This window comes from Hippoglossus stenolepis, chromosome 20 (genome assembly GCF_022539355.2).
Source record: "Hippoglossus stenolepis isolate QCI-W04-F060 chromosome 20, HSTE1.2, whole genome shotgun sequence".
NCBI lineage: Eukaryota > Metazoa > Chordata > Actinopteri > Pleuronectiformes > Pleuronectidae > Hippoglossus > Hippoglossus stenolepis.
Genome location: NC_061502.1, coordinates 18,837,435 through 18,860,328, shown reverse-complemented (window position 1 = coordinate 18,860,328; position 22,894 = coordinate 18,837,435). Strand labels below are relative to the sequence as shown.

Sequence of the window (22,894 nt, the reverse complement as noted above, 5' to 3'; positions counted from 1 at the left end):
GTAGCGAGGATGATTTGCTGTGTGTGTGTGTGTTTGTGTGTGTGTGTGTGTGTTTGCTTTTCACCTCTAGCAGCATGGGCCCCAGTGCCTCTTTCTCCACCAGCCCCTGGCTACTGGAGGAGATGTCGCTCTTCTGCACCTCGTCATCTGGGGACAGAAGAGCTGCTTTCTCTGCCGGGAAGAAAAAAACAAAACACGAATAAGACCCAAAAAAAACTTAATCGCTCCTGACACATCTGAAGCTGCAGCTCTAAGTCCCTCAGTCACTTTTAAAACTTTGAGACTTGAACCACAAAGACATCAATACATACCCTCCAAACAAGGTACATGTTTTCAGAATTTTATTTGAACCAAACACGGTAGATGTGAAAGCCCCCTCAGTCTATCCATATATATATTGGGTTATATATACTGTGTATTCACTGAGAGTCAATTCTTTATATTAATAGATAAAATCCAGGCGATAAGATTTGATGAGCACAAGAAATTACATTTTGATATATATGAATGTTTGTTTTTGTCAGAGGTGGCAGAGGAGAAAGATACATGGTCTACTTTTTAATCTTATTAGTTTCAGCAAAGAAAATCGGATTCTTTCAACGTAATAAAAACTATAAACAAATATTCATTAAAAACTACATGGTTGTAACTAGTGTGTGTGTGTGTGTGTGTGTGTGTGTGTGTGTGTGTGTGTGTGTGTGTGTGTGTGTGTGTGTGTGTGTGTGTGTGTCTTCGCTCACCCTGCTCACGCCGTTTGATCTGCTGGATTTGGTCCACGGTGCTCTTGAGTATGTGGCACTTGTCGGGTTTGACACTGAGGCTGGCGATGTCGCCCATGTTGGACGACAGCAGCTCGGCCAGCTCCTCGATGTAGCGGCACTCCAGCTCCCGTCTCCTCTTCTCCAGGCTGCACACACAAGGCCCACGTGAGGAGTTCGCATGAGTTTCAACATGTTTGACAAAGCTCTTAATTCACCTCTGTGGGTTTTTAAAAATAAATGTTCACACAGAAAGGAAGCGAATAATAAAGAATAAAGCGATTTGAGAAGCAACTGAATGAGACTGAAGGGCTTCGTTCTTCTGTCTTTGCAGAGGACGTAATGTGGGGAGACGGTCGTACACGCTGCTTGAAGAATGTGGTCGTACACGGTTTGGAGCTCAGTCCTTCCTCAAAGCGCCTCGGGTGCATTCACATGAAGTACTTAGAGCTGTCCACTTGTGAATGGATGACTGTGCAGGTGTGAACACGGCCATGGAGGCAAAGAGAGAGAACGAGCAGAAACTGACTCAACGTGGTTTATTGTTCTCAAAGCGACGCACAAATCTGAATTGTTGACTCCAGCTACAAAACCTGTGAATATTGTGTTTATATTTCTTCTATGATACTAAATTAAACATCAAATTACACTGGATTTAGCTTTAATTCGCTAATTATTAACTAATAAATAATAATCAACTAACTAATAGTGATTTTTAACATAAACATATAAGAGAACAATATATTTTCAATAAGAAAAAGTTGACGCTGATACAAACAAACAGGTGGTTTGTGAAATGCATATTATTTGCTGTAGCTTTTCCCCCCCGGTCGCTGCCAAACCGCCTGTTATTTGTTTTCATGTTATGTAAAAACTATCGTACATTAGTAGAGTTGAACGCTGGTGCAGAAATAAGTTAAATCCGTCCTTAGCTCAAGCCTCTTTGCGCGGCCTTGTGCTTATCCTTGTTCTCCAGTTGCAATAATATACTTTCAGACCGACGAGTTGCAGCAAGGTATGTGGTAAACATGGGAAAAAAAGAAAAAGAAATGTGTGTGTATATGCGAGTGTGTGTGTGAGTGTGTGTGTGTGTGTGTGTGTGTGTGAGACGACAACAGCAAAAGTAGGTCAGTGCATTGGCCGGCCAGAACACACAGGCGTGGTAACCGAGCGAGCGAGGGAGGGAGGGAGGGAGGGAGGGAGGGAGGGTGAGGAGGGGTGAGGAGGGGGAGGACGCTGCTGTGTGTGAATGCGCTGGTCAGTGGCTGCGTGTAGCTGCTGTAGAAATGCTAACTGGCCTGTTACATCAGCTTACATCAGATATTTGCCTCTTTTTGACTCACAAACACACACACACACAGGACAGTGAGTACATTCACTGTTTAGTCACTGCATGTCCTGTCCTGACCTTTAGCCCAAACTACAGCTAAACCTTCACCGCACAGCGCGTTCCACCTTCTCATAACCATTTACAAAGAAAACAACTTTCTGACTCTTATTCCTCTTCTTTAATCGTCCTGTGTAACGATCCGACGTAACGGACTGGAAAGGGGGTCTGGACATTCTCCGGAGTTTCTGTCTTTCACATATTTCCAGGAGATTGTCCGAGTCAGACTCGTTCCCTCATCTTCTACGTCTCCTACGTGTATTTTGTTTTAGTTTTTTTCCAGTTTTGCGTCTGTTGCGTGTTAGAAATGTCTTCAACACGCCTACTCACTGTGAATTCTCTGGACATATTCCTGCGGTTTTCTCAGGCTTGCCTTCCCCGACTGCTAAAAGAATCTGACAGGACAAACTGGAATCTGAAACCGTTCGATTCCCTGATTAAATACTTTAAAATGCTCATAGTTTGTGAGTTCGTCATCAGGCTTTCGACTGTCGCGTCAGACCAGATAAGACGAGAGGTAAGATGAAACTTTATTGATCCACACACACCGGGGAAATTCAGACAAAGGTAACAAGACGAGGTCAAAACCTAACATCTGACTGAACAGAGTCAAAACTGAGGATTGTAGCTGAAACTGTGGAACTGAAATAACCTGATAAATATGTTAATGACGTCATCGAATCCAATCTGCATCCTCAGCCAGTTTCAGCTCTAGATCTGTTTGCACGTCGGCTCAACGGGACATTACATAGACTTTGTATGAGTCAGGTTTATATCCAGTTTTACTAAATCGGACATTTGCCTTCACACACGATTCCTCCAGGTGAAGTTAAGAAAAGTTCAGGGCTGAGTGAAAGCAGCTTCTGTCTCTCTCAGCGCAGAGAAGACGCAGGAAGACACTTGCCTCTCGTTCCCGGGGTACCCATGGTCCATTAATATCAAAGCACATCCCTCCTGTTAGGAATTTACTGTGCACAGTATATTTTTGCTAATGTGGTGTCACCGACCTAAACACAAAGACGTGGCTGTGTCTTTACCTTTGCCCTGATGTGTCGCATGGCGAGCCCTTCCTCTTGCGTGACTCCGGCGTGGCAGGGTCCAGGGGGCTTTCCCCTACTGCACTCATTTTCAGCTTCAACTGACCTAAGAAAGAGGAAACACACGATAAAGAGACGGGTCAGAAACTAAATAAAAGAAAAACCATAACGACCCTTGATCTTGTTTTTTTCCTTTCAGGATAATCTGTTATTTTCGAGTGAAAAATCAGTGTTTTTCTTCGAGTACCTCCGGAGAAACCGCAGGGTGTTGTTTGCAGACACAATCATCTGTTACATAAGAGCTGTTATGGCCATACACAAGTCGCATTTGCATATTGTCGTGGCATAATGCCGGTGGTAAGGTTCACACAGTGGACGGCTCGCATGAACTTCAGCTTCGGGTCACAGTTCAGTGTGTTTTTAGAACAGCAGAGGAAAAACAAGATGACAGGCAGAGATATTTGCATATGGTCTTACTCCAAAACACAAACAAACAAGCATCCGCATAAATAAGGAAAGCGGATGTCTGAAGAATGTAGAGATAAAACGACAAGTCGACCATTTGTAATCAATAACGACGATAATAAAATCTTTGGGTTTTGAACCACTGCTCAGAAAAGAATCAACGTCCTGTTTATGTTTCTCAGATTCAACATATATTCTTTATGTGATAGAGATCTACAGCGTTATATGTATATACCTCCCTAATATTTTGTCTTGTAGATCTTGGACTTTCCTCTTCAGTCTGAATTTTTCATTCACTCGCTCCTGCAGATTCAGGGGTGTAACCATGGCAACAGAGAACGCTGCAACATTTGATGAGGCAAACCGTGCGCAGGCGACATTTAGCAGTGAACCTCAATTTAGCCAAACATTAAAGTAAAAACCCTTTTAATGTATCAGGCATTAGGGTTTAAAACCAAAGCAATAAATCAAACAAACACTCAAGAGCTGCAGAAGAAGAAACTGAAGGAAACTGAAGCATCTGAAGAGCTTTAAGTTGCAAACCATGAATACAGGTAATATTAATTCAAAGTATATGTATTTTGTCATGTTTAGCCAAGTTATTTCATTTCAGAGAACAGAAAAGTGTTGAAAAAAAGAAAAGTCAAGAAACCTCGAGATCAACTAATTGTTTCCGCTCTAATGTGACGTGACACTTGGCGCTTGTGGCGCTTGTGGCCCTTGTGACACTTGGCACCTGTGGCCCTTGGCGCTTGGCCCTGTGGCCCTTGTGACACTTGGCCCTTGTGACTTGTGACACTTGCCCTTGTGGCCCTTGTGGCACTTGGCCCTTGTGGCGCTTGTGACACTTGTGGCCCTTGTGGCACTTGTGGCCCTTGTGGCACTTGTGGCACTTGGCCCTTGTGACACTTGGCACTTGTGGCCCTTGTGGCGCTTGGCCCCTGTGGCCCTTGTGGCGCTTGGCCCTTGTGGCCTTGTGGCGCTTGGCCCCTGTGGCCCTTGTGGCCCTTGTGGCACTTGGCCCTTGTGGCGCTTGTGACACTTGTGGCCCTTGTGGCACTTTGGCCCTTGTGGCACTTGTGGCACTTGTGGCACTTGGCCCTTGTGGCCCTTGTGACACTTGGCCCTTGTGCTGTGACACTTGGCCCTTGTGGCCCTTGTGGCGCTTGTGACACTTGTGGCCCTTGTGGCCTTGTGACACTTGGCCCTTGTGGCCCTTGTGGCACTTGGCCCTTGTGGCCCTTGTGACACTTGGCCCTTGTGGCCCTTGTGGCCTTGTGGCGCTTGTGGCACTTGTGACACTTGGCCCTTGTGGCTCTTGTGGCCCTTGTGACACTTGTGACACTTGTGACACTTGTGACACTTGTGGCCCTGGTTGTGAGCCGAGGAGCGAGGCTCCATCGCTCCACAATGACCTTGGCGCCCGTATGCTGATCATTTATGATCATTGACAAGCCCAAGTAATGCGTGCACTTTATATTCCTTTATATTCTTGGCAATAAGTCAACACGGGTGTGATTTATTGGCGGCATGAACATAAACTACAATGCAGTTACATTTAATGATTTACCGAGAACCCAGTGGACACCCTGCACTCTGAGGCTCTGTACAGATGATGAACATGCTCTGGCTGCACATTCACACTGATGACAACACGCTGTCTAACAAATAGCCGAAGCGCCGAGGGAAGCCTGGTGTGTGTGGTCATCAGCCGACAGGCCATCAACAGCCGTGGTCATATTCCTGGTCTTTCCTGTTTCCCCACTATTATGATTATGTTTCATTATCGGCAGTTCCTCCCACCTGATAAGTGTTTATGATTAATACCACCTTGTTATACTTAATAGCCGGCTTTCCATCCACATCATAACAATGTCAGCAGGTTCCCCTTTTATTCTGACGCACCGGTTCACTTTTCTGCTCATCTTGTTTGTTGCTGCTCGAACATCTTTGCTAGAATAATAATAATCTGATTACTTTGATTATCAATCTGCCTCATTGTTTTCTAGATCAATCTTTTTGCCTATAAGATGTTGGAAAATAGTGGAAAAAGGATATTCAAAGAAAATGCTTTTCCATCGTGAAAGTCAATAATAATAATAATAATAGGTCTATGTTTCCAGCTTCATCCACTTTGATTGAATTTTATTTGCACAGCGATAAATCACAACATGTATTATCTCAAGGAAGTTCATTTAGTAAAGTCAACCCTGACAATAGCTTATTTGGATCCGCACCAAATTCCCCGCACTCAAACAAAGCCAGATGAAAACACAATCGGCGGAGGTAACTAACTGCATCTTTCGCTTGCAGCCAGGTAGCGTGGTAACACAACACGCTTCATAAATAAACAAATCTCTGTTGTTAAATTGGCCTGAAATGAACCTTTCGCATGACGACTCAATGTGTGCAACTCGGCGCTATTTAACAGATGACAGCGTTCACAGTTCGCTCTTATTATAACATCTGAGCCGTTCTACATGTGACTCAAAACAGGTATAATTAGAACTGCTACAGCTGCGGCGAGAACAGAGCCTCCGTCCCACTGTCACACATACGGGCGGCGGTAAACAAAAACATATGGGAGAAAAACGAGCCCCGGTGTAATCCTCCTCGCCACCACACACACACACACACACACACACACACACACACACACACACACACACACACACACACACAACAGCACCAATGTACAGCTTGAAGAGGGGGTGTGGAAGAGACCACCAGGTAGAGAGCGGGGAATGAATAATGTAGATTACAGAGAGAGGGGGGGGGGTGGTGGAGGCAGGACAGTGTAAATGTGTGGGGAGAGAAAAGAGAGCAAGACTGACAATTCATTATGATCCATTATTAATACGCCTAAAGTAAATACAACCTTTAACCAGATCATACTTTATTATTTAAGCTAATTTCAGAATCTATGGCAGTCGAGGGAAAATGGCGCCAGAACAGCCATCCAAAAATATTTAGCTAGTTTTATTAGATTCTCCATAAATATAAAAAAAAATATAAACCTCAAACATTTCCCTAAAAATACTGTAATTGTCAAGGAAGCCTGGAATGTTGGGTTTCAACAGCAGAGACGTGATATCATCTCACACTTGCTAATGAAATACTTGCTAATTATTTTCCCCGTGAGATAAACCACACAGCTCCTGCACACGGCGTGACACCCCTGCTCCACTGACTTGGTACAGCCCATGAGAAGCTGCTCAGTCACTGTTGCTAAGGCCCCCCCCCCCCTCTGGAATATAGGACATGACCAGGGAATGTTTACAGTTTCTGTCAAACAGGGCCACGGTGCACCCACTTTCTCTCATGTGCTGCATGAGACGTGTGCACGGGTGCTTGTTCGCTGCAGCACGTTTCACTGAGCTGCAGCCGTGTGTGTTTCCGTGAAGACACATCTGCATGGAGGAGATTTCTTCCACATGAGGGCAGGTCTAGGATCAGCAACAAACAGATTCCATCGTCAATCAGTAAATAAACTATTACAGGCAGACAGCTGGTTAACTTAGCTGATTTCAGACATGCAGAGAATTTCTCCTGAACTTAGAATAGAAAGACTTTATCGTCACTGCAATTGTCCGAACATGTTTATGTCTGAAAACGCCTCGTGTCACTTTACTCCACAAATCAACAAAGCAATCGCAATAATTGTTTACAAAAAAAATGTTCTTTACCAAAACCCAGTCTGATTATTGATTATGTGTCGAGAGGCAGAGATGTGATTTAGTATTGAAACAAATGTCGTGACCTTGACTTTGAGCAGAGCACAGTGATTTAATTTACTAACTTTTTAGAGACCGCTGCAATATTACTTTCCAGAAAACTAATAAATATTATTATATATAAGCGGGACAAAGGAAAAACAATTTACCAACAACTAAATCCACAGAGAAACCGAGTGGATGCACCTGGAACGTAGTCATCACCCGAGGCATGTTCATCTGACCCATATTTCAAAACTGCCGTCACACGTAAACATGGCCGAAGATGCCGGGAACCAAACCAGTCGGAGCAAACTGACCGGAAAATCTGCTGCGCGAAGACAGAACAACAACGCAACTGACAAAAGTAAAAAGCTTTTAAAATACCTCAACAGTTTACTGACAATGACAGTTGGTTTCCTGGTCAGTGGATTCGTCAGTTAAGCGTGTAGGAGGTCATGCAAATGTTTATTGTTTTAATTACTCATAATCATTCCTCATATCATTTGATGTTAATCATCACCTGATGAGTCTGTGCTTAGTGCTCTTCTGTTGGTGATTCCTTTTGTTCCGTCGGGTTCGCCCTGATCTGTTTCACTTGTTATGATTATAAGGTTTGGTTTCGATAATTTATATCGTGTCGTATAATAATAAACTTTATTTGTATAGCATCTTTCATACGAGAAATGCAGCTCAAAGTGCCGCATGAAAAGTTACGTTCAGTCAACTGCGACGCACAAACAATCAAACTAAAGTCACCAACTTAAAGGGATTGGTGAACAGTAGTTTGTGTGTAACGCTGCTAAATAACACAAACAAACAAATGAAAACACAACCTCCTTGTTGCAGGTATTCACATTTAAGAAGCTGGTTTACATGAAACTGAATTAATAGATTCAGCACTTCACATAATTTTCAATAAAATCATCTCTAAAGCCTCTAACTTTCCCTCCACCAAGGAGGTTATGTTTATGGGGAATGAGCCAAGGAAGAACTAATTAACTTTTGGAGAAATCTCAACAGTGTGAATTGATCAAGAAATAATGCAGAGATCTTCTAGGTAAAATTAAAAAATCTGACACATCTATGAGCAGGTGAAAGATGGTGCAGACCTGGATCAGGATCTGGACGGATCTGATCTCAGTTGGTGGGCTTGGCGGAGATATGGGCCTCTCCAAGTGCCGTTCTAGTTTACTGGAATTAAAAGAATCCAACAGCCGAAGCGTAAAAGATGAGAAACACGATTCAAAAAAAGTAATGTGTGCATGATTTGTGGTAAACATGCCAAAAACAGAAACAGGCTGAGGTCCTTTAAGAGTCCCCGCTCCTCGACTGAATGCCCTGTTAAGTCTCAGTCCATTGTTTCCCACCATCTGTGTAGACCCAGATCCAGGATGTTTACCGAGAGTGAGAAATAACCTTGGACTCGGCTCAATTCCACATTGCTACTACAGCGCGTCAGACTCCTGAGTGTATAGAATACATAGCGTGGAGCCGTCTGCAGTGCCGCGGTGCAGCCAGGGGACCGCACGCTGCACAAACACACTTCTCTCATCCGTGTAACAACGGGAGCAGAAAACCGAGATCTAGTGTAAGGATGCACGAGGGATATGGTACGAGCAAATCATACAATATGCATAACCCAAATGCAAAAAAAAGAAATTCTATTATAGGCCATGGAAAGGGAGCCGCCCCCTTCTATGCACATAAAACATTTAAATTCCATTCTAAATCCTTAAAATGGCGACACAATACATTGATATATAATTAAAAAGATCCACATTTATTAGAATAACATCCGCCTCCAAACGTGTCCTCTGCCAGACAGATAACTCCACGTGAATATTCATCGCTTATTGAACGCCACCGGTTCTCCGCTGCGTAATTTGCCTCCGTGTAATCTGTGAGCGAGTGTGTGTGTGTGGGGGGGGGTGTGTGTGTGTGTGTCCTCATTTCAACTCCAGAGGCGCGATGGGAGGCCTGGTGAGACCTGCTGGGATGCTCTGAGCATTGCAGCCACTCTGGGGCCCTGAATCTCAGAGCACATGGTGCAGGAGAATAATGCAGAGAGAGAGAGAGAGAGAGACAGAGCGGTGAGGAGGAGGGGGGTTATCTTCCTGGTGCTTTTTCTCCAAACTATCTTTTAAGCATGAACTAACCGGCCTCTTTATAATTAAACTGACGTGCCGGAGAAGTCTGCACGGAGACAGTGCCTTTCAAAAACTCGGCCAACCGAACATGCAGTGTAAATGAGAACACACACAGTTTCTCTCTCGGGTTTCAGAGGCAGGGAAATGTCTATTATTCAAAGTTACCGTTGATCTTAAAAACGCACAAAGTAAAAAAAAAAAGAGCAGATCCAACAATCTAGTTTGGTTTAGTATTAACAATTTGTTTTATAAATCAATGTATTCACATCGTTTGTTAACGCGACAGCTGATTGAAATATAATTGACAGAATATTAGGTAATTACATCCAATATTAAATCGCAGCCCCAGCAGCAATATTACATAACAACATGAACCCCCCTCCGGTCACATGGTGCATGTGTGCACGTGAGGTGTGAGGCTCGTCCTCAGCTCGATACAACAAAGGAAAACCAGCTCCGGTGTCTATACTTGCTTGAGCTTCTCAGAATATTGAATATTGACCTCTGCTCACCTCCATCCTACAGACATGGCCTTCAGCCTCAGTTAGAAACTCAATTTACACACATTCCCAATCGATACGACAGAATATTCAAGGGATATTCAGTGGGAATCGATCGTGAATAATAAACAGGGGTACTTGCTAGAATGTGCCACAGGCTGCGACACTGTATTCACCTGGGAGACGTACTGCAGCACTCACACACACACACACACAGACACACAACGCTGAGCAGCTGCACTCACTTGATCTAGGGCTCCAGTGGGTGAGTCATGTGGTGTCTGTGGTGGCCTTGTCCAGGGCTCTGAGCAAAGCTTAAAAGAGGAAGGGGAGCCTGGAGGGGGTGAGGTCAGTGGTGGTCTCAGAGTTGAGATGATGGAGCTGCTGCTGGTGGTGGTGGTGGTGGTGGGGTTATGGCTCCACAGCCACTCTGTCGCATGGCACCATCCCAGGTGCAGGGGGGGGGGGGAGAAGCCTGTTGGCCTCAGACTGGAAAGACAGAGAAATAAATATGAGAATTAAATACTGTAGGTTTTTAATTATCCTGGAACTTCAGTCAATATCATGAGATCCACACGCCAAAGCACAACCAAATGTTTCGTCATGACGACCGACCTGAAGAGGGTCACCGACTCCGTCACCAGCAGGAAAATAACCAGGCACGTTGGGAGTGTCCTCGTATGACAATGTTATTTTATAGCTTCCTCTAGTTCATATATTTATGTCAATAAAACCTTAAAGTGAAGACTTGCGGGCGTAAAAAATGCAAACACTGTTAACACACAGCTCCCCGGTCTCCTAACAAATCGTCGTGGTCGTCCTGAGCCTCGTGTTTGGACGAGTCTGAGCTCTTGTCATTATTAGCTGGTTGTAAATGTCTGACTGGATCTGCGTCCCCTCCACGGTTACTGTTTCCATCTGTTCTGCTGACACAGAGCTGACCCCGGTGCAACATGCACATCAGTCACTCCGTCTGGAGAAAGTTGCAGCTGTGCGCTACAGTGCAGTTTTCAATCTGCAGCCAGAGTCACTGCTGCATCATGGCTCCGCATGAAAAAGGGGATAAGTATGTGTGATGGTTTTAAAAAAGTTGGAACCACTTTCCTTGTTCTGTGGGAAACAACTCATCACAACCGATCGTGAAACACGATCGGTCCAAAACATTTGAATACGGAGCTGCCAGGACATCTTCGTTTGGCTGTTGCCTCTGGTTTTGAAAACATGAAATCAAAAACCTGCAGGTCAAAACCATAAACTATATATACACAATATATAAAGATGGACAACACGTCTCGTTTTCATCCCACTTTCTTGAAGTATGTTTACAAACGCTGAGTGTGCACAGCAAAGGTATCGAGGTCTTCTACCTCTCGGCTGTCAATCATGATCATCAAAATATCGACCAAAATGATCGGAGACATGAACCTGGGTTTATGACCTATCCTGAGTTAACAGGTACATGTGAAAATGTGTGTTTTCCAATGAGCACCAGCTTTCTATCCGATACACAACACAAACAAAAAGTATTTGACAATTTCCATCCCTGCTTTTGACAAATTTGTCAAAGAAAAATATATAATCTGACAAAAGGCATCAGGAACAATGGAGCAACAACATTAACTCTCATTCTCATTTCTGTCTTGAATTAAATATAGCGGATGAATCTTTTAAGAAAGTGAGCGCACTGAGATTTCAGGTACCGGTGGTGACATGCCAAGCTGGAGCTTCATCGGCAAGAGTGACAACATCAGCGAGTAAAGATATCAAGCATATTTAATAAAGATCTGGACTCGCTCCAGATGTGCATGCGTGCTCAGGAAAGGCAGTGTCGCCTTTCTTGCAGCAGGATGGTAAAAGGATCCGGCCGACGTATATATTCTAAACATGCATAGAGAAACGAATACCAGCTCGGCCTCATACTCCGGCCCCTCACATCCACAACTCGTGTCGTTAACTGTAGCTGTGCATGTCTGCAATACGACAAAAAGCCTGTATTTCACATTGTCCTTGATTTCACGGAGTTTGAGAGGAAGCTGCACGTGTCTTTCACCAGATTTGGTCCAAACTATAGTCTCAGCTTGGGTGATCGAGCCCAAACGGACTTGTTTTGGAACGGCCCGACTGGCTTTGTGCCTCTTCTATCAAAAGCCAGCGCAAGGACAAGGTCTACGTGACAAGCGGCGCAGATGTGGACATTATCTGCTGGCTCACACAAGCACACGCTATTGGCAAGAAGGTCAATCAAGGACTCCGAGATCAGACGTCTGCTCTTCTTTTAAATAATCCAATTAGATATGCAGTTAATGAGAGGAAATGCATCACATGCCGCGCGGCACTCGGAGTACAACACCTTGTTATGTAACACTGAAACACCTCGCTGAAACCCCTGCAGTCAGATGGAATAAATCTTTCCCTCATGACGGTTTGTGCTGCTCAGATTTGACCACATCTGCTGCAGAGAGATTTGCATCCGACTGTTTGGATCACGTCGGAGGATGTGAATTACACAGAGAGGCGATTCTGTTACTCACTCAGCCCTCGTTGAATGGAACTGCATATAAGGCCATACGATTCAACAGCACCACTAACCGCAGCCTCCTAAAGTGGCATGGACACTATCTGAAGCAATAAAACCTTCATGAAGGTTGGATTTACTGCAGGACGGCTGCACTAGTTTCAGCTATGTGCACCTAATAAAATGCCAGTGTGTGATAAAGAGGGCAGCAGAAGCAGCAGGATTTACCTGTAAACAACTGGGGGTTGTGGTTTAACTCTCTCAAAGAGGAATCTTTAAATCAGAGTCTGAATAATCAAATATGCAGATATTATCACAAGAGTTCCCAACATTTACTCACAATGTTTGCAACACAATTACTATTAATTTAAATAATTCAATTAATTATCCTTTACTTCATCAGGTTAGTTCCATTGAGGCGGAAAGTCTCTTTTACAAGGTGCTTCCTTAATTTAAGTTTACGTATATTCATATTTGATAAGTCAGTGTTTCTATTCTGTCGTGGCTGTTTACTGCTGAAAACAGGAACGAGGAAGTGTGAGATAATTCCCCCCACAATCTGGTGAACTGGTTTTGGCTAACTGGCCAATTACAGCTGATAAGGTCAATAATTACAGCCGCGTGTGTCCCGTAATCACAGCGCTTTCTTTTTCCTCGCCACAATCTGTGGCGAGTTTCCTCGTCTTTTGTGTAAGTGTGGTGCTCGACACTGGATCACAGGAAACATTTAAAAACAAAAAACAAAGTGTGGACACAAGCACAAGCAGAGTGAGGAATGTCCCTCAAAGACCAAAAGAATGAAATCTGTCCGTGACGGATGCAGTTTATCATCAAATCTACTTTCCCCAACCTTAGCTGATGAAGTTCATGATGATCGGACACATTTTAAAAAGAGTAAAATGTTCCTGTGCAAACTCTTGGTAACACATTTAGTGTTTGATTTAGACATTTAGCAATCTGAATATGAATATATCGAGCAGCCCTTGAACCTGTATACCATCCCTAATGTATGATAACACAATATAATGACTTACATCAAGCTCAGATTGGTGGTAGGACCAAAACGAAGAAGCAGAGAACAACTCACCGTCTGCCTGTGGTTTCACAGTAAACACACCGCCGCCGCACTTAAGTAAACACAGTATCTCTCCTTAACCTGATTTCGCACAGTGAGTTGCTATCTGCTGTGTAGTCAGTGACATGACACCTTTTGTGCAGTCACCGCAGTCATTACTAGCATTGTCACCAAACCTGTTTTTCCTTCACACATACTTATACGTCAAGTGCAGCTGAAAAGACCCGGGATGAAAACCACACCTCGGGGAACCTGCGTCTCGGCCGAACGGGACGAGCGGGGAAACGGTGGGAGAGAGGAAGCAAGAGAAGCTGGACGGACGTGTCCTTAGTCGATATCAGGGGAAAGATGAGACGCTTCAGACGACCGACTCCCCTCGTGAAACAGGGTTAGGATAAGTCAAACCTTAGAAGGAACTACAAGTGAGAAGAATAAACACAGACCTAATAATTAACAGAGACCATAAATACCTTCAGATATGAGCGTGACCATGTGACCATCATACATTTCATAGTAATGGAAGGTTATTATAATTATAAACGCATGCAATATTCGGTCTTTGCTAACAGAGTAAGATGCTTCATCTGTGATTCAGCGGGATTTCCCTTTTGAAAGCTAATTAATAAATAAGAGGTGAACAAGGTGGAGAAATAACTTCAACTTCTGTTCTAAGCAGAGTCCCAGCTGTGCTTTGAGCTCACGACGACAACGCTAACGCACTAATATTCAGCAGGTATAAACTTTGAGTGAGCGTAACTAGTCCGAAACATTAAGAACTGCTGAGGATATTCATTACACCCCTTATTATTACATTACATTACAACCATTAATGTCATAAGAGTCCGTCCGAGCAATAATTGAGATTTGAAGACCAACGATGCCCTGGCGACTCGTCACTAGCACGGCTACAGAGCATCTCCACCGTCCCTAACCTGACAACGTATCATATGATGTTTATTGGATAATCACATCGACCAAGCGAATCAGCTTCTTCCCAGTAAAAAGCCATAATCGATAACTGCTGCTGAAGAGCGCTTCACGTAAAGAGGCTGCACAGTGTGTCGCGCTCGCAGCATGTGAACAGCATTTAACCATTAAATTCAAAAAGGCCTCACATGCTAGAGTCTGCAGCCACATGACAATGTCAAAAAAACTCCCCTCAAGTTTTCATAAAAGTGAACTCAGTAGTTTTTTTGTTTAGTCCTGTTGACAAACCAACAAACCGACGGGTGAAAACTGAACCTGTTTGGCAGAAGATTCAATTCAAATGTGTTTTTCCTCAATACAGTGAGTGGGTGGAAAGATAACAAACAACCACAATATTATGAAAACCTCAGTTGTAATTTAACTGCCTGCGTTCACCACAAACAAGCCACTTCCTTCCTGTAAATGCTCAGTTTCACTCTGTCGCTGTTGATCACTGGTGCAGCGCGTTGCAACCGTGCTACTGTGCAATAAATCAGTCCGTTTATCCTGAGAGTCCCGACACAGATAAAAACTCCTACACCCACTATTCACCCACAACACTGAAGTTTCTAACGATGTGAATTAGAGGACAGAGTTTCCGTGTCCTCACGACTGCTCTCACTGTTACCTGCACTCACTCGCGTCTCTACAACTTCACCTTGCATCACTTATCCTCGAGCCCTGAGTCAGGAGCGAGTCTGAAGTGGCCAGTGCGCGGGAATCGAAAGCAAAATCGTTATTTTCTCAAAGACATTGCATGTTTGCGACTGCACAGATGCCCACGTTGGGCTGGGTCGGCCACAACGTGAGCAGGACTCCAGTCAGACCCTTTCTCCGACAGTCACCTGCCACTGGTTACGGCCATATAATTAGATGAGGCAATACTGTGGTTACATTTCCAGTTTCCCTGCTGTTTGGGTAGATGAAACAATTGCGATCCACTTTGAGAGAGACTCTGTTTGTTTGCCAAACTCTTCAGGGAGTAAGAATACAATGTAATCACGTATTAATACATATAACATGGCAGCACCGTACACAGCATCTTTCAGTGGCTTTAAATAAAAAGAAGTTTAACTGTTAAGGGATAACAAACGTTTTTGAGACATTATTAAACTGACTTATCATAATTCTACCTGGGGTGAAATCTGTTTGATCCTGTGATACATGATGTGACTTCAGGAGCACTGAGAGCTTGTATTGTTTGTTTGAAATGTCATCCATTGCAGATGTATTCCAAGAACAGGCTAAAAGATTGAGCCAGATTCAAATCAGATTTACATGAGACCCAGGTTCATTCATCTGCTTCACTCAACAACAACAATAACAACAACAACAACAACAGAGAGGCAGCCCTGTCCTGAGTGGGGACAGCACTCACAACAGAACATATCTGCTGTGAGACGACCACTGCACCACAGTGCCGTCCGCCCTGACAAATACCAAAGAAAAATGTAGGTTTTGACTGCACCTTGTTCAGCAACATATTGGTGAAACTGGGAGTCTCTATCCGCCCACATATTTCAAACCCAGTTACAAACCACCTTCATGCTCCACTTCATAAAAGATGTGGATAAGAGGATAACTGTTAAACTTCCTCTAAGTCACCTGACAGCGTCCTCAGGCCACACACACACATCCACGTCACATCAGCAGAGAATCATACACGTAGGAAAAAAGGTTCTCCACCTCTTATGCCATCTCTGTTCTCTGTTTTATCATTCTGACACACACATCATTAGAAAACACCAACTCACATCCTCACTGGAAATGAAAAGTATTGTGCAAATCTTCCGATGGAGGCCTGACCTTGTTCAGAGAAGAGAAAACGTGCCATCGGGGCTTGACGGTTAACTCACAACACAACAACTACTCCCCATGCTCTGTTTTCTCGCTTGCCCTTTCAGTTCCTTCCTGTACGCAGTCTCTCTGTTTCTCTCATTCTTCGCCTTTACCTCTCTCCTTCCCTCCATTTCCTTCCAACCCTCACAAATTCACAGTCTGCTGCACAAGCCTTTTTTTTTTTTCCAGGCGAGAATGTAGGCCATCGCTCTGACAGCAGGGAAGGCAGCGCGGAGTTGAAGCAGCGCCGCTCTTCTCCTCTTCCCAGCATTCTGCTCGTGCACAGCAGCTGAAGACAGTATGCATGTGTGTGTGTGTGTGTTTTGCTGTCTTAGACTGAGTCAGAGCACCGAGTTACAGCAACAGCCAAATCTGTTTCAACTTAGCAGAAACAAGAGCTCCTGCATGTCCCACTGCATAGTATCAAAGATGATCTGAACCAGTGTTCGAACTGCACGCTCGGATTTGTGATAACACTGATCTGTCTGGACTGTGTAAACCAGGAACCCCCCCCACGCTGGTCGCATGCTGACACTGGACCAGAAATGTAGACGTCGCTGGTTCATTACAAAAACATCTAAAAAAGATCATTTTCCCTCATATCCCTTAAGTAAACAAACACAAAACCACAAGATGTGGGTCGATGACACTCAAGTCCAGATGACTTTATGCTTCACCTCCAAAACGGTTAATCCACCGCTCCTATCCAGCATAGAGATTTATGTACATTACTAAAAAGGTAATTATAAAAACAAGCAAAGCAGCTCGATGTCGTCAGGTCAGAAGGACAAACGTTCTTGAAGGTCAAGCCAAAATAATAAGAGGGACTATTTTGCAGAGCTTGATCAAAAACATTTGAATGGACATCGTTGATACATATATATATAAAATACTGTGCGTGCGTTGGCTGATGAAGGAACCATGAATTGTCAGGAGAGAAATGCATGTTCACATTCAAAAGAATCCTCATCAAATATCAGTATCAGCCGATATTTAGATTTTTTAAAACTCAAATAGCAATATGTGCGTTGGCCTCAAAATCCAGGGTCATTTAGGTTCAGCTAAATATTGAATTTCATATTTAAAGCCACTATGTGTGGAATTTGTGAAATTTCCAACTTTGGCAGCCGGTGATGGCAGAAGCAGAAAATACAAGATATCAGACATGAGTGAAAGATCAAGATTTAGGGAACATAAAGCGTGAGCGTCTACCTGCAAAGGCACATCGCGTAACCGTTCACGTACAATGAGCAGTGAGCTGATGTAAACAGGAGACTGTCTACTCTGCAGCTGGTTGCTTAGTAACAGAAAATACTACCAACGAGAAGCAGCAATAGCGAAAAAGTACGAGCAGGGATTTGTTTTCTTGGACCAATGACGAGGTGGGACTGCAAGTGTTTACAATAAAAAACGACCGCGTGATCGTATCCAAATGTCTGTCTTTGCTCATCCAGACGAATAACGCAGCCCCGGGGTTTTTTGGAACTAAATGGGATCAGCAGCGTTTCCAAACATCTGCAGATGGCAGACATTACCATAGCAACGGTGACTCGTGCAATCTAAGGGTTAAATATTTATCGATATATTGCTTATGTGTAGTGCAAACACAGTGAGGAGCGAAGAAGACAGTGGATCTACCTCAGGTTTGTAAAATGTCGTTTATGAAGTGTTGTCATTGTCTGCTCATAAAGAAGAGTTTAGAAAAACACGTAAACAGTCTTTAATCTTAAAAGAAATAACAATGTGACATTTATCGTGATAATTACCGCTAGCAACTGATATGGCATTTTTTACTCTTGACAACATCTTTAGCCGTCTCGCCTTGGCCTAGTTAAAAGTGAGTTCGACATAAATATGAAACTTTTTATTCCACAATCAAAAACAGATTTACAAAACCAGGAAAACACAGACAACTGAGACATTCAAGTGCAATTGTCTCAAAAACAAAGTTGTGGTGGGTTGACCCTCACTGATCCGACGCTAACCAGTGCTCGGCTTTGTGCTGGATGTTCATTTCATTTTCTATAAAAGCATCAGAGGGACGTTTCCACAGGTTGGCTGCAGGTGTCCTGAAGGGGGTGGGGGGGGGGGTCAAAACAAACAGCTCAAACACCTCCTACAGCTCCGGTGGAAGAATGCTGTGACAGTGGCAGGCAGGCTGCAGCGGTGCTGAGTGCTAAAATGGCTGCTCATTCTCCATACAGACACAGAGCTTAGCTGGGAGGAGGAGGAGGAGGAGGAGAAGGAGGAAGAGGAGAAGGAGGAAGAGGGAGACTCCCACTCCCAACAATATGCCTAAAAACGTGTCTCATCCTTAGGTGGGCTCTGCAGCATGTGGGTAATAACACGGGAATCAAACTCTTACCATTGTACTCTGATGACAGACGTACAACGTGCGTCTAGAATCCTGAAGCAGCAACACTTTCCTTCCCCGTGCGACTCCACCAATTATTATGCACATGCTTCGTCTTTTACCCGAAGGTAACTATAGCCCTTTAGCACGTCACCGTGTAGTGACAAGATCTAGTTAAGGGTCTTCATCTCTTCTCCAGAGTCAGAGAGATCTGCATCTTCTATAAATAATATCATGTACTGTATGTGTTTGCATGTATCGCTTGACCTGGTTTATTGCTACAAGGTAAAACTAGTGAGTCATTGTTTTTATGTTTTGAAGAAGCAATAAATAAAAAAACCCAGCTCTTAACGACCACTTCCCGTTTCTTACTACGATGTGTTTTTGTTTTGTTGTTGACAGGCAGGTTGTACTTCGCTCTCTGCAGCAGGGGCACATACCTGAGCTTCAGCTGAACCCCTGAGGCCCGGTCTGTGGCCTGAGGTAGAGGAGGGATTCTAAAGACAGACTCACCAGTTACAACATCTTTTTCTGATAACAGACCATGTTTGTGTAGAGTTTTTATTGCCTTAATGACCACTTAAAGCCAAGCTGTAGGTAACAGTTCATAGCTGTGCATAGGTGAATGTGAAGGTCGAGTTTCTATGCTGGAGTCTTCTTCTGGTTTCTGGTCCACATGTTTACAACTTCTCTGGCGTCCATGTTTTACTTCAGAACAATAGCGAGTGTTACTAAGTGGATCGAGTTGGAGTCGGAGCTGTTTGACGTTGAGGAGCAATTACCTTTTCTTATAGAAATGCAACGAAGACAAGAAAGACGTCGTCCGTGTTCGTTACTTCGACTCAATTAACAAATGGCGCAGAGTCTGCCGGAAAAAAGGGATGCGACCAATCACAGCTCATTTTTAGAGGGGGGGGGGGTGCATGTCAGGGTACGGTCTAGACAGTCTTTAATAACATGTCTTTAAGTTGCAGTTAACTGGATCATTCAAGGAGTCATAAGATGTGCAGGTATTAAGAGTTGCATATAAGAATAGTTGATTATTTTCAAGCCGAACAATGGGGACAATATGCAAAGTATTCAGATCCATGCTGATTATCTGTCACATATCATCATAAACTAGATATTTAAGGGAAGATTTGGACTCAAACATAATGAATCTTAGAATTCTGATTTAAACATAACCCGCCAATGAAATGATAACAATCATTAGCTGCAACGCTCATTCATTCATTCACTGGTTTAGGCTGCTGATCATTAATATCTGATGCCAGATCTGTTATACTGACATTAAAAAGTATGTAAATGGCTCCAGAACCAGTAGTACGTGCTAATGGAGACATTGACAGTACAGATATTTGAGGTATGAGGTGATTGAAGTGCTGAGGATCTGATTATTGACAGATTCTCTCATCTCTCTCGTGCATGTGGAAGTTAAACCGGGACCAGGACCAGGAGCCATGAGGTCAACGCGTCCTCTCGGGCTCCTCGCGTCCAGGAGCCCGAGAGAGGCGCAGGTGAACCGAGACGCGGCGCAGCGACCCCTGGAGGCGGACCGCGCTGTTGACATCTTTACATAAGAGCAGCCCCGATGTGCTTCTTTGCAGGTGGCGAGGGAAGCAAAATGTCCCACCGAGCACCGCGCGCTGCAGAAGATGGTGTCGGCGCCGCTGCAGCTTCGTTACGTGTGGGGGGGTGTGTGGGGGGGGAAACAGCCCCGGGTCCGGCGCGTGGAGGCCCCGCAGCGCGTCCTCCGCGCGCCGCAGCGGCCGCTCCGGTCCCGGGCTTTGGGGGCGTGGGGGGGGCTGACATGCTGTCATGTGTTCACCGGGGGTGTGGGGGTGTCTCTCGGGTCTCTTACCTGGTTTTGCTCGTCCGTCCCAGCTGCTGATGCGGGATCCTGCCGGCGGAGCTGTGCCCGCAGCCCGTCACCCCGGGCGGGTTATTCCCATGTGAACGGCGGCTCGGAACCAGACAGCAGCGGTTAGCTCGCCCCTGCTAACCAGCTAACCCGCTAACCCGCTAACCTGCTAACCAGCTAAACTTGCAGGACTGTCCGATGTCTGGACTTTTTCTCTTTTTTTTAATTTTTTTTTTTTAATATCCACTCGCACTTCGCCGTGAGATCTCCGCGCTCGACCCCGGGCCGAGCTCGACGGGGTCGCGGGGGGAGCTGGGTCGCCAGCGGGCTCGCTGCTGGTCGAACGTCCGGCTTCTGTTGACAAACAAGCGGCTGCGTGGAAAGAACCAGCGCGACTCGGCGGAGCTAACGACGAGCTGCTAGCGCGGTTAGCTTAGCTGGCTAACCACCTCGCTAAACCCAGACCCCGCTCCACAGATCCTCCTCTGGCCGAGTGCGACTCGAGTCCCATCGGCTGAGGGGGATCCTCGTCGGCTCCGTGGATCGCTCGCGGTCGGTTTCCGTGTCTCAATGTCGGCGCACTCGCGTCTGCAAACCCAAGTTATCGCTTCGTTCTCCGCTCTCCGCCATTTCCAAGCTCTCAACACAAACAAACAGGGCTGCTCGTGCACGAGGAGCGTCCATGCGCGCCCCCGGGGAGGGCAGCGGGCAGAAGACTCCGTGTGATGAAGAAGAAGAAGAACATGTGTGATGAAGATCATGTGTGATGAAGAAGAACATGTGTGATGAAGATCATGCGTGATGAAGAAGAACATGTGTGATGAAGATCATGTATGAAGAAGAAGAACATGTGTGATGAAGAAGAACATGTGTGATGAAGAAGAACATGTGTGATGAAGAACAAAAAGATCATGTGTGATGAAGATCATGTATGAAGAAGAAGAACATGTGTGATGAAGATCATGTGTGATGAAGAAGAAGAAGAACATGTGTGATGAAGAAGAACATGTGTGATGAAGAAGAACATGTGATGATGAAGAAGATCATGTGTGATGAAGAAGAAGACATGTGTGATGAAGAAGAAGATCATGTGTGATGAAGAACAACATGTGTGATGAAGAACATGTGTGATGAAGAAGAAGAACATGTGATGAAGAAGAACAGATGAGAAGAAGAAGAAGAACATATATGTGATGCAGAAGAACATGTGTATGATAAAGATGATGATAAAGAAGGACATGTGTGATGACGATGATAAAACACTATAAAACAAAGACACACAACGAACAGAGCAAGTGTGCAGTTGTCATATGCTTTGTGTGTCTGTGTTGTCGCCACGTGACCATGGAGCAAGAGAACCCTAAGGACAACAGAGAGACACAAAAAGAGCGCAAACAAAACAATTACCCAGCAAATGACAAATGATGCAGTCCCATGGTCCCTCATGACAAGACACACAACACAACAACAACGTGTGGACCTGTGAAGATGTGTGTCCGTGTAGATGTGTGTGTGTGTGTGTGTACTGAATCCATAGTGTCTGGTGTTGCTTCCTGTCTGATGCGCTGCAGCTCCATTATTCATGAGGCTCTGGTACATTCAGGACAACGTGAGGAAACGTCTTTGTCTTCACCGAACAACACAAGACAATTAATGAAGAACATTATTTAAAACTGGGAGAGTGCGATTCCCCAGCAGACACATTATAAAACCACGTTTAACACACAACCGCACAACACAGTCCTCCAAACGTGTTCTGTTATCAAGAGTCATGAATTATTCTGTGAGAAATCCATGAAAATCAAGAAAAAAGGTTCCATCTCACAATTAGTTTTTGTTAAATTGTGTTATTTTTGTGTAATCTTGCTACAAACAAACACACAAACTGACGGGGGTGAAGAAGACCAATGAAGACCATGAAAACCAATTTAACGTATATTTTACTCTAATCTTCTTTTGTTTCTATTCATTATGGATGACACTTTTCCTTTGAGGGTCACCAGGGGGCGCTGGAGTCAATGAACTCGACCCAGAATATGAAATTATCAGGGCCACAGTTTATCTGCAGACAACCTGAATGATTCATTAATCTTAAAACATCGTTAAACAAAGTTTCTGGATCCACATGTCAATCAGCCTCTGCACCAAATCATACTGGTTTCCTCTCAGGCCCGAGTTCCTTTCCTCCACCACGTCTGGTGGAAATCAGTTTAGTAGTTTTTGTGTTATCCTGCAAACAAACAAACAAACAAACAAACACAAAAACAAACAAACA

At 44.4% G+C, this 22,894-nt stretch overlaps 1 protein-coding gene across 2 annotated transcripts in view; it reads right to left on the bottom strand.

Moving 5' to 3' along the window:
* ncoa1 (nuclear receptor coactivator 1) overlaps positions 1–21,303 on the bottom strand; it is a 32,784-nt gene extending 11,481 nt beyond the window's left edge. For both annotated transcript variants that reach the window (XM_047338108.1, XM_047338109.1), the window contains exons 1-5: positions 20,620–21,303; positions 10,256–10,499; positions 3,183–3,288; positions 741–907; positions 65–171 (exon numbers count right to left, since the gene is read on the bottom strand). In XM_047338108.1, coding sequence (XP_047194064.1) covers positions 65–171; positions 741–907; positions 3,183–3,271 — 363 coding nt within the window. In that variant the 5' untranslated portion in view covers positions 3,272–3,288; positions 10,256–10,499; positions 20,620–21,303. The remainder of the gene's footprint in view (positions 1–64; positions 172–740; positions 908–3,182; positions 3,289–10,255; positions 10,500–20,619) is intronic.
* Positions 21,304–22,894: the final 1,591 nt, after the last annotated feature.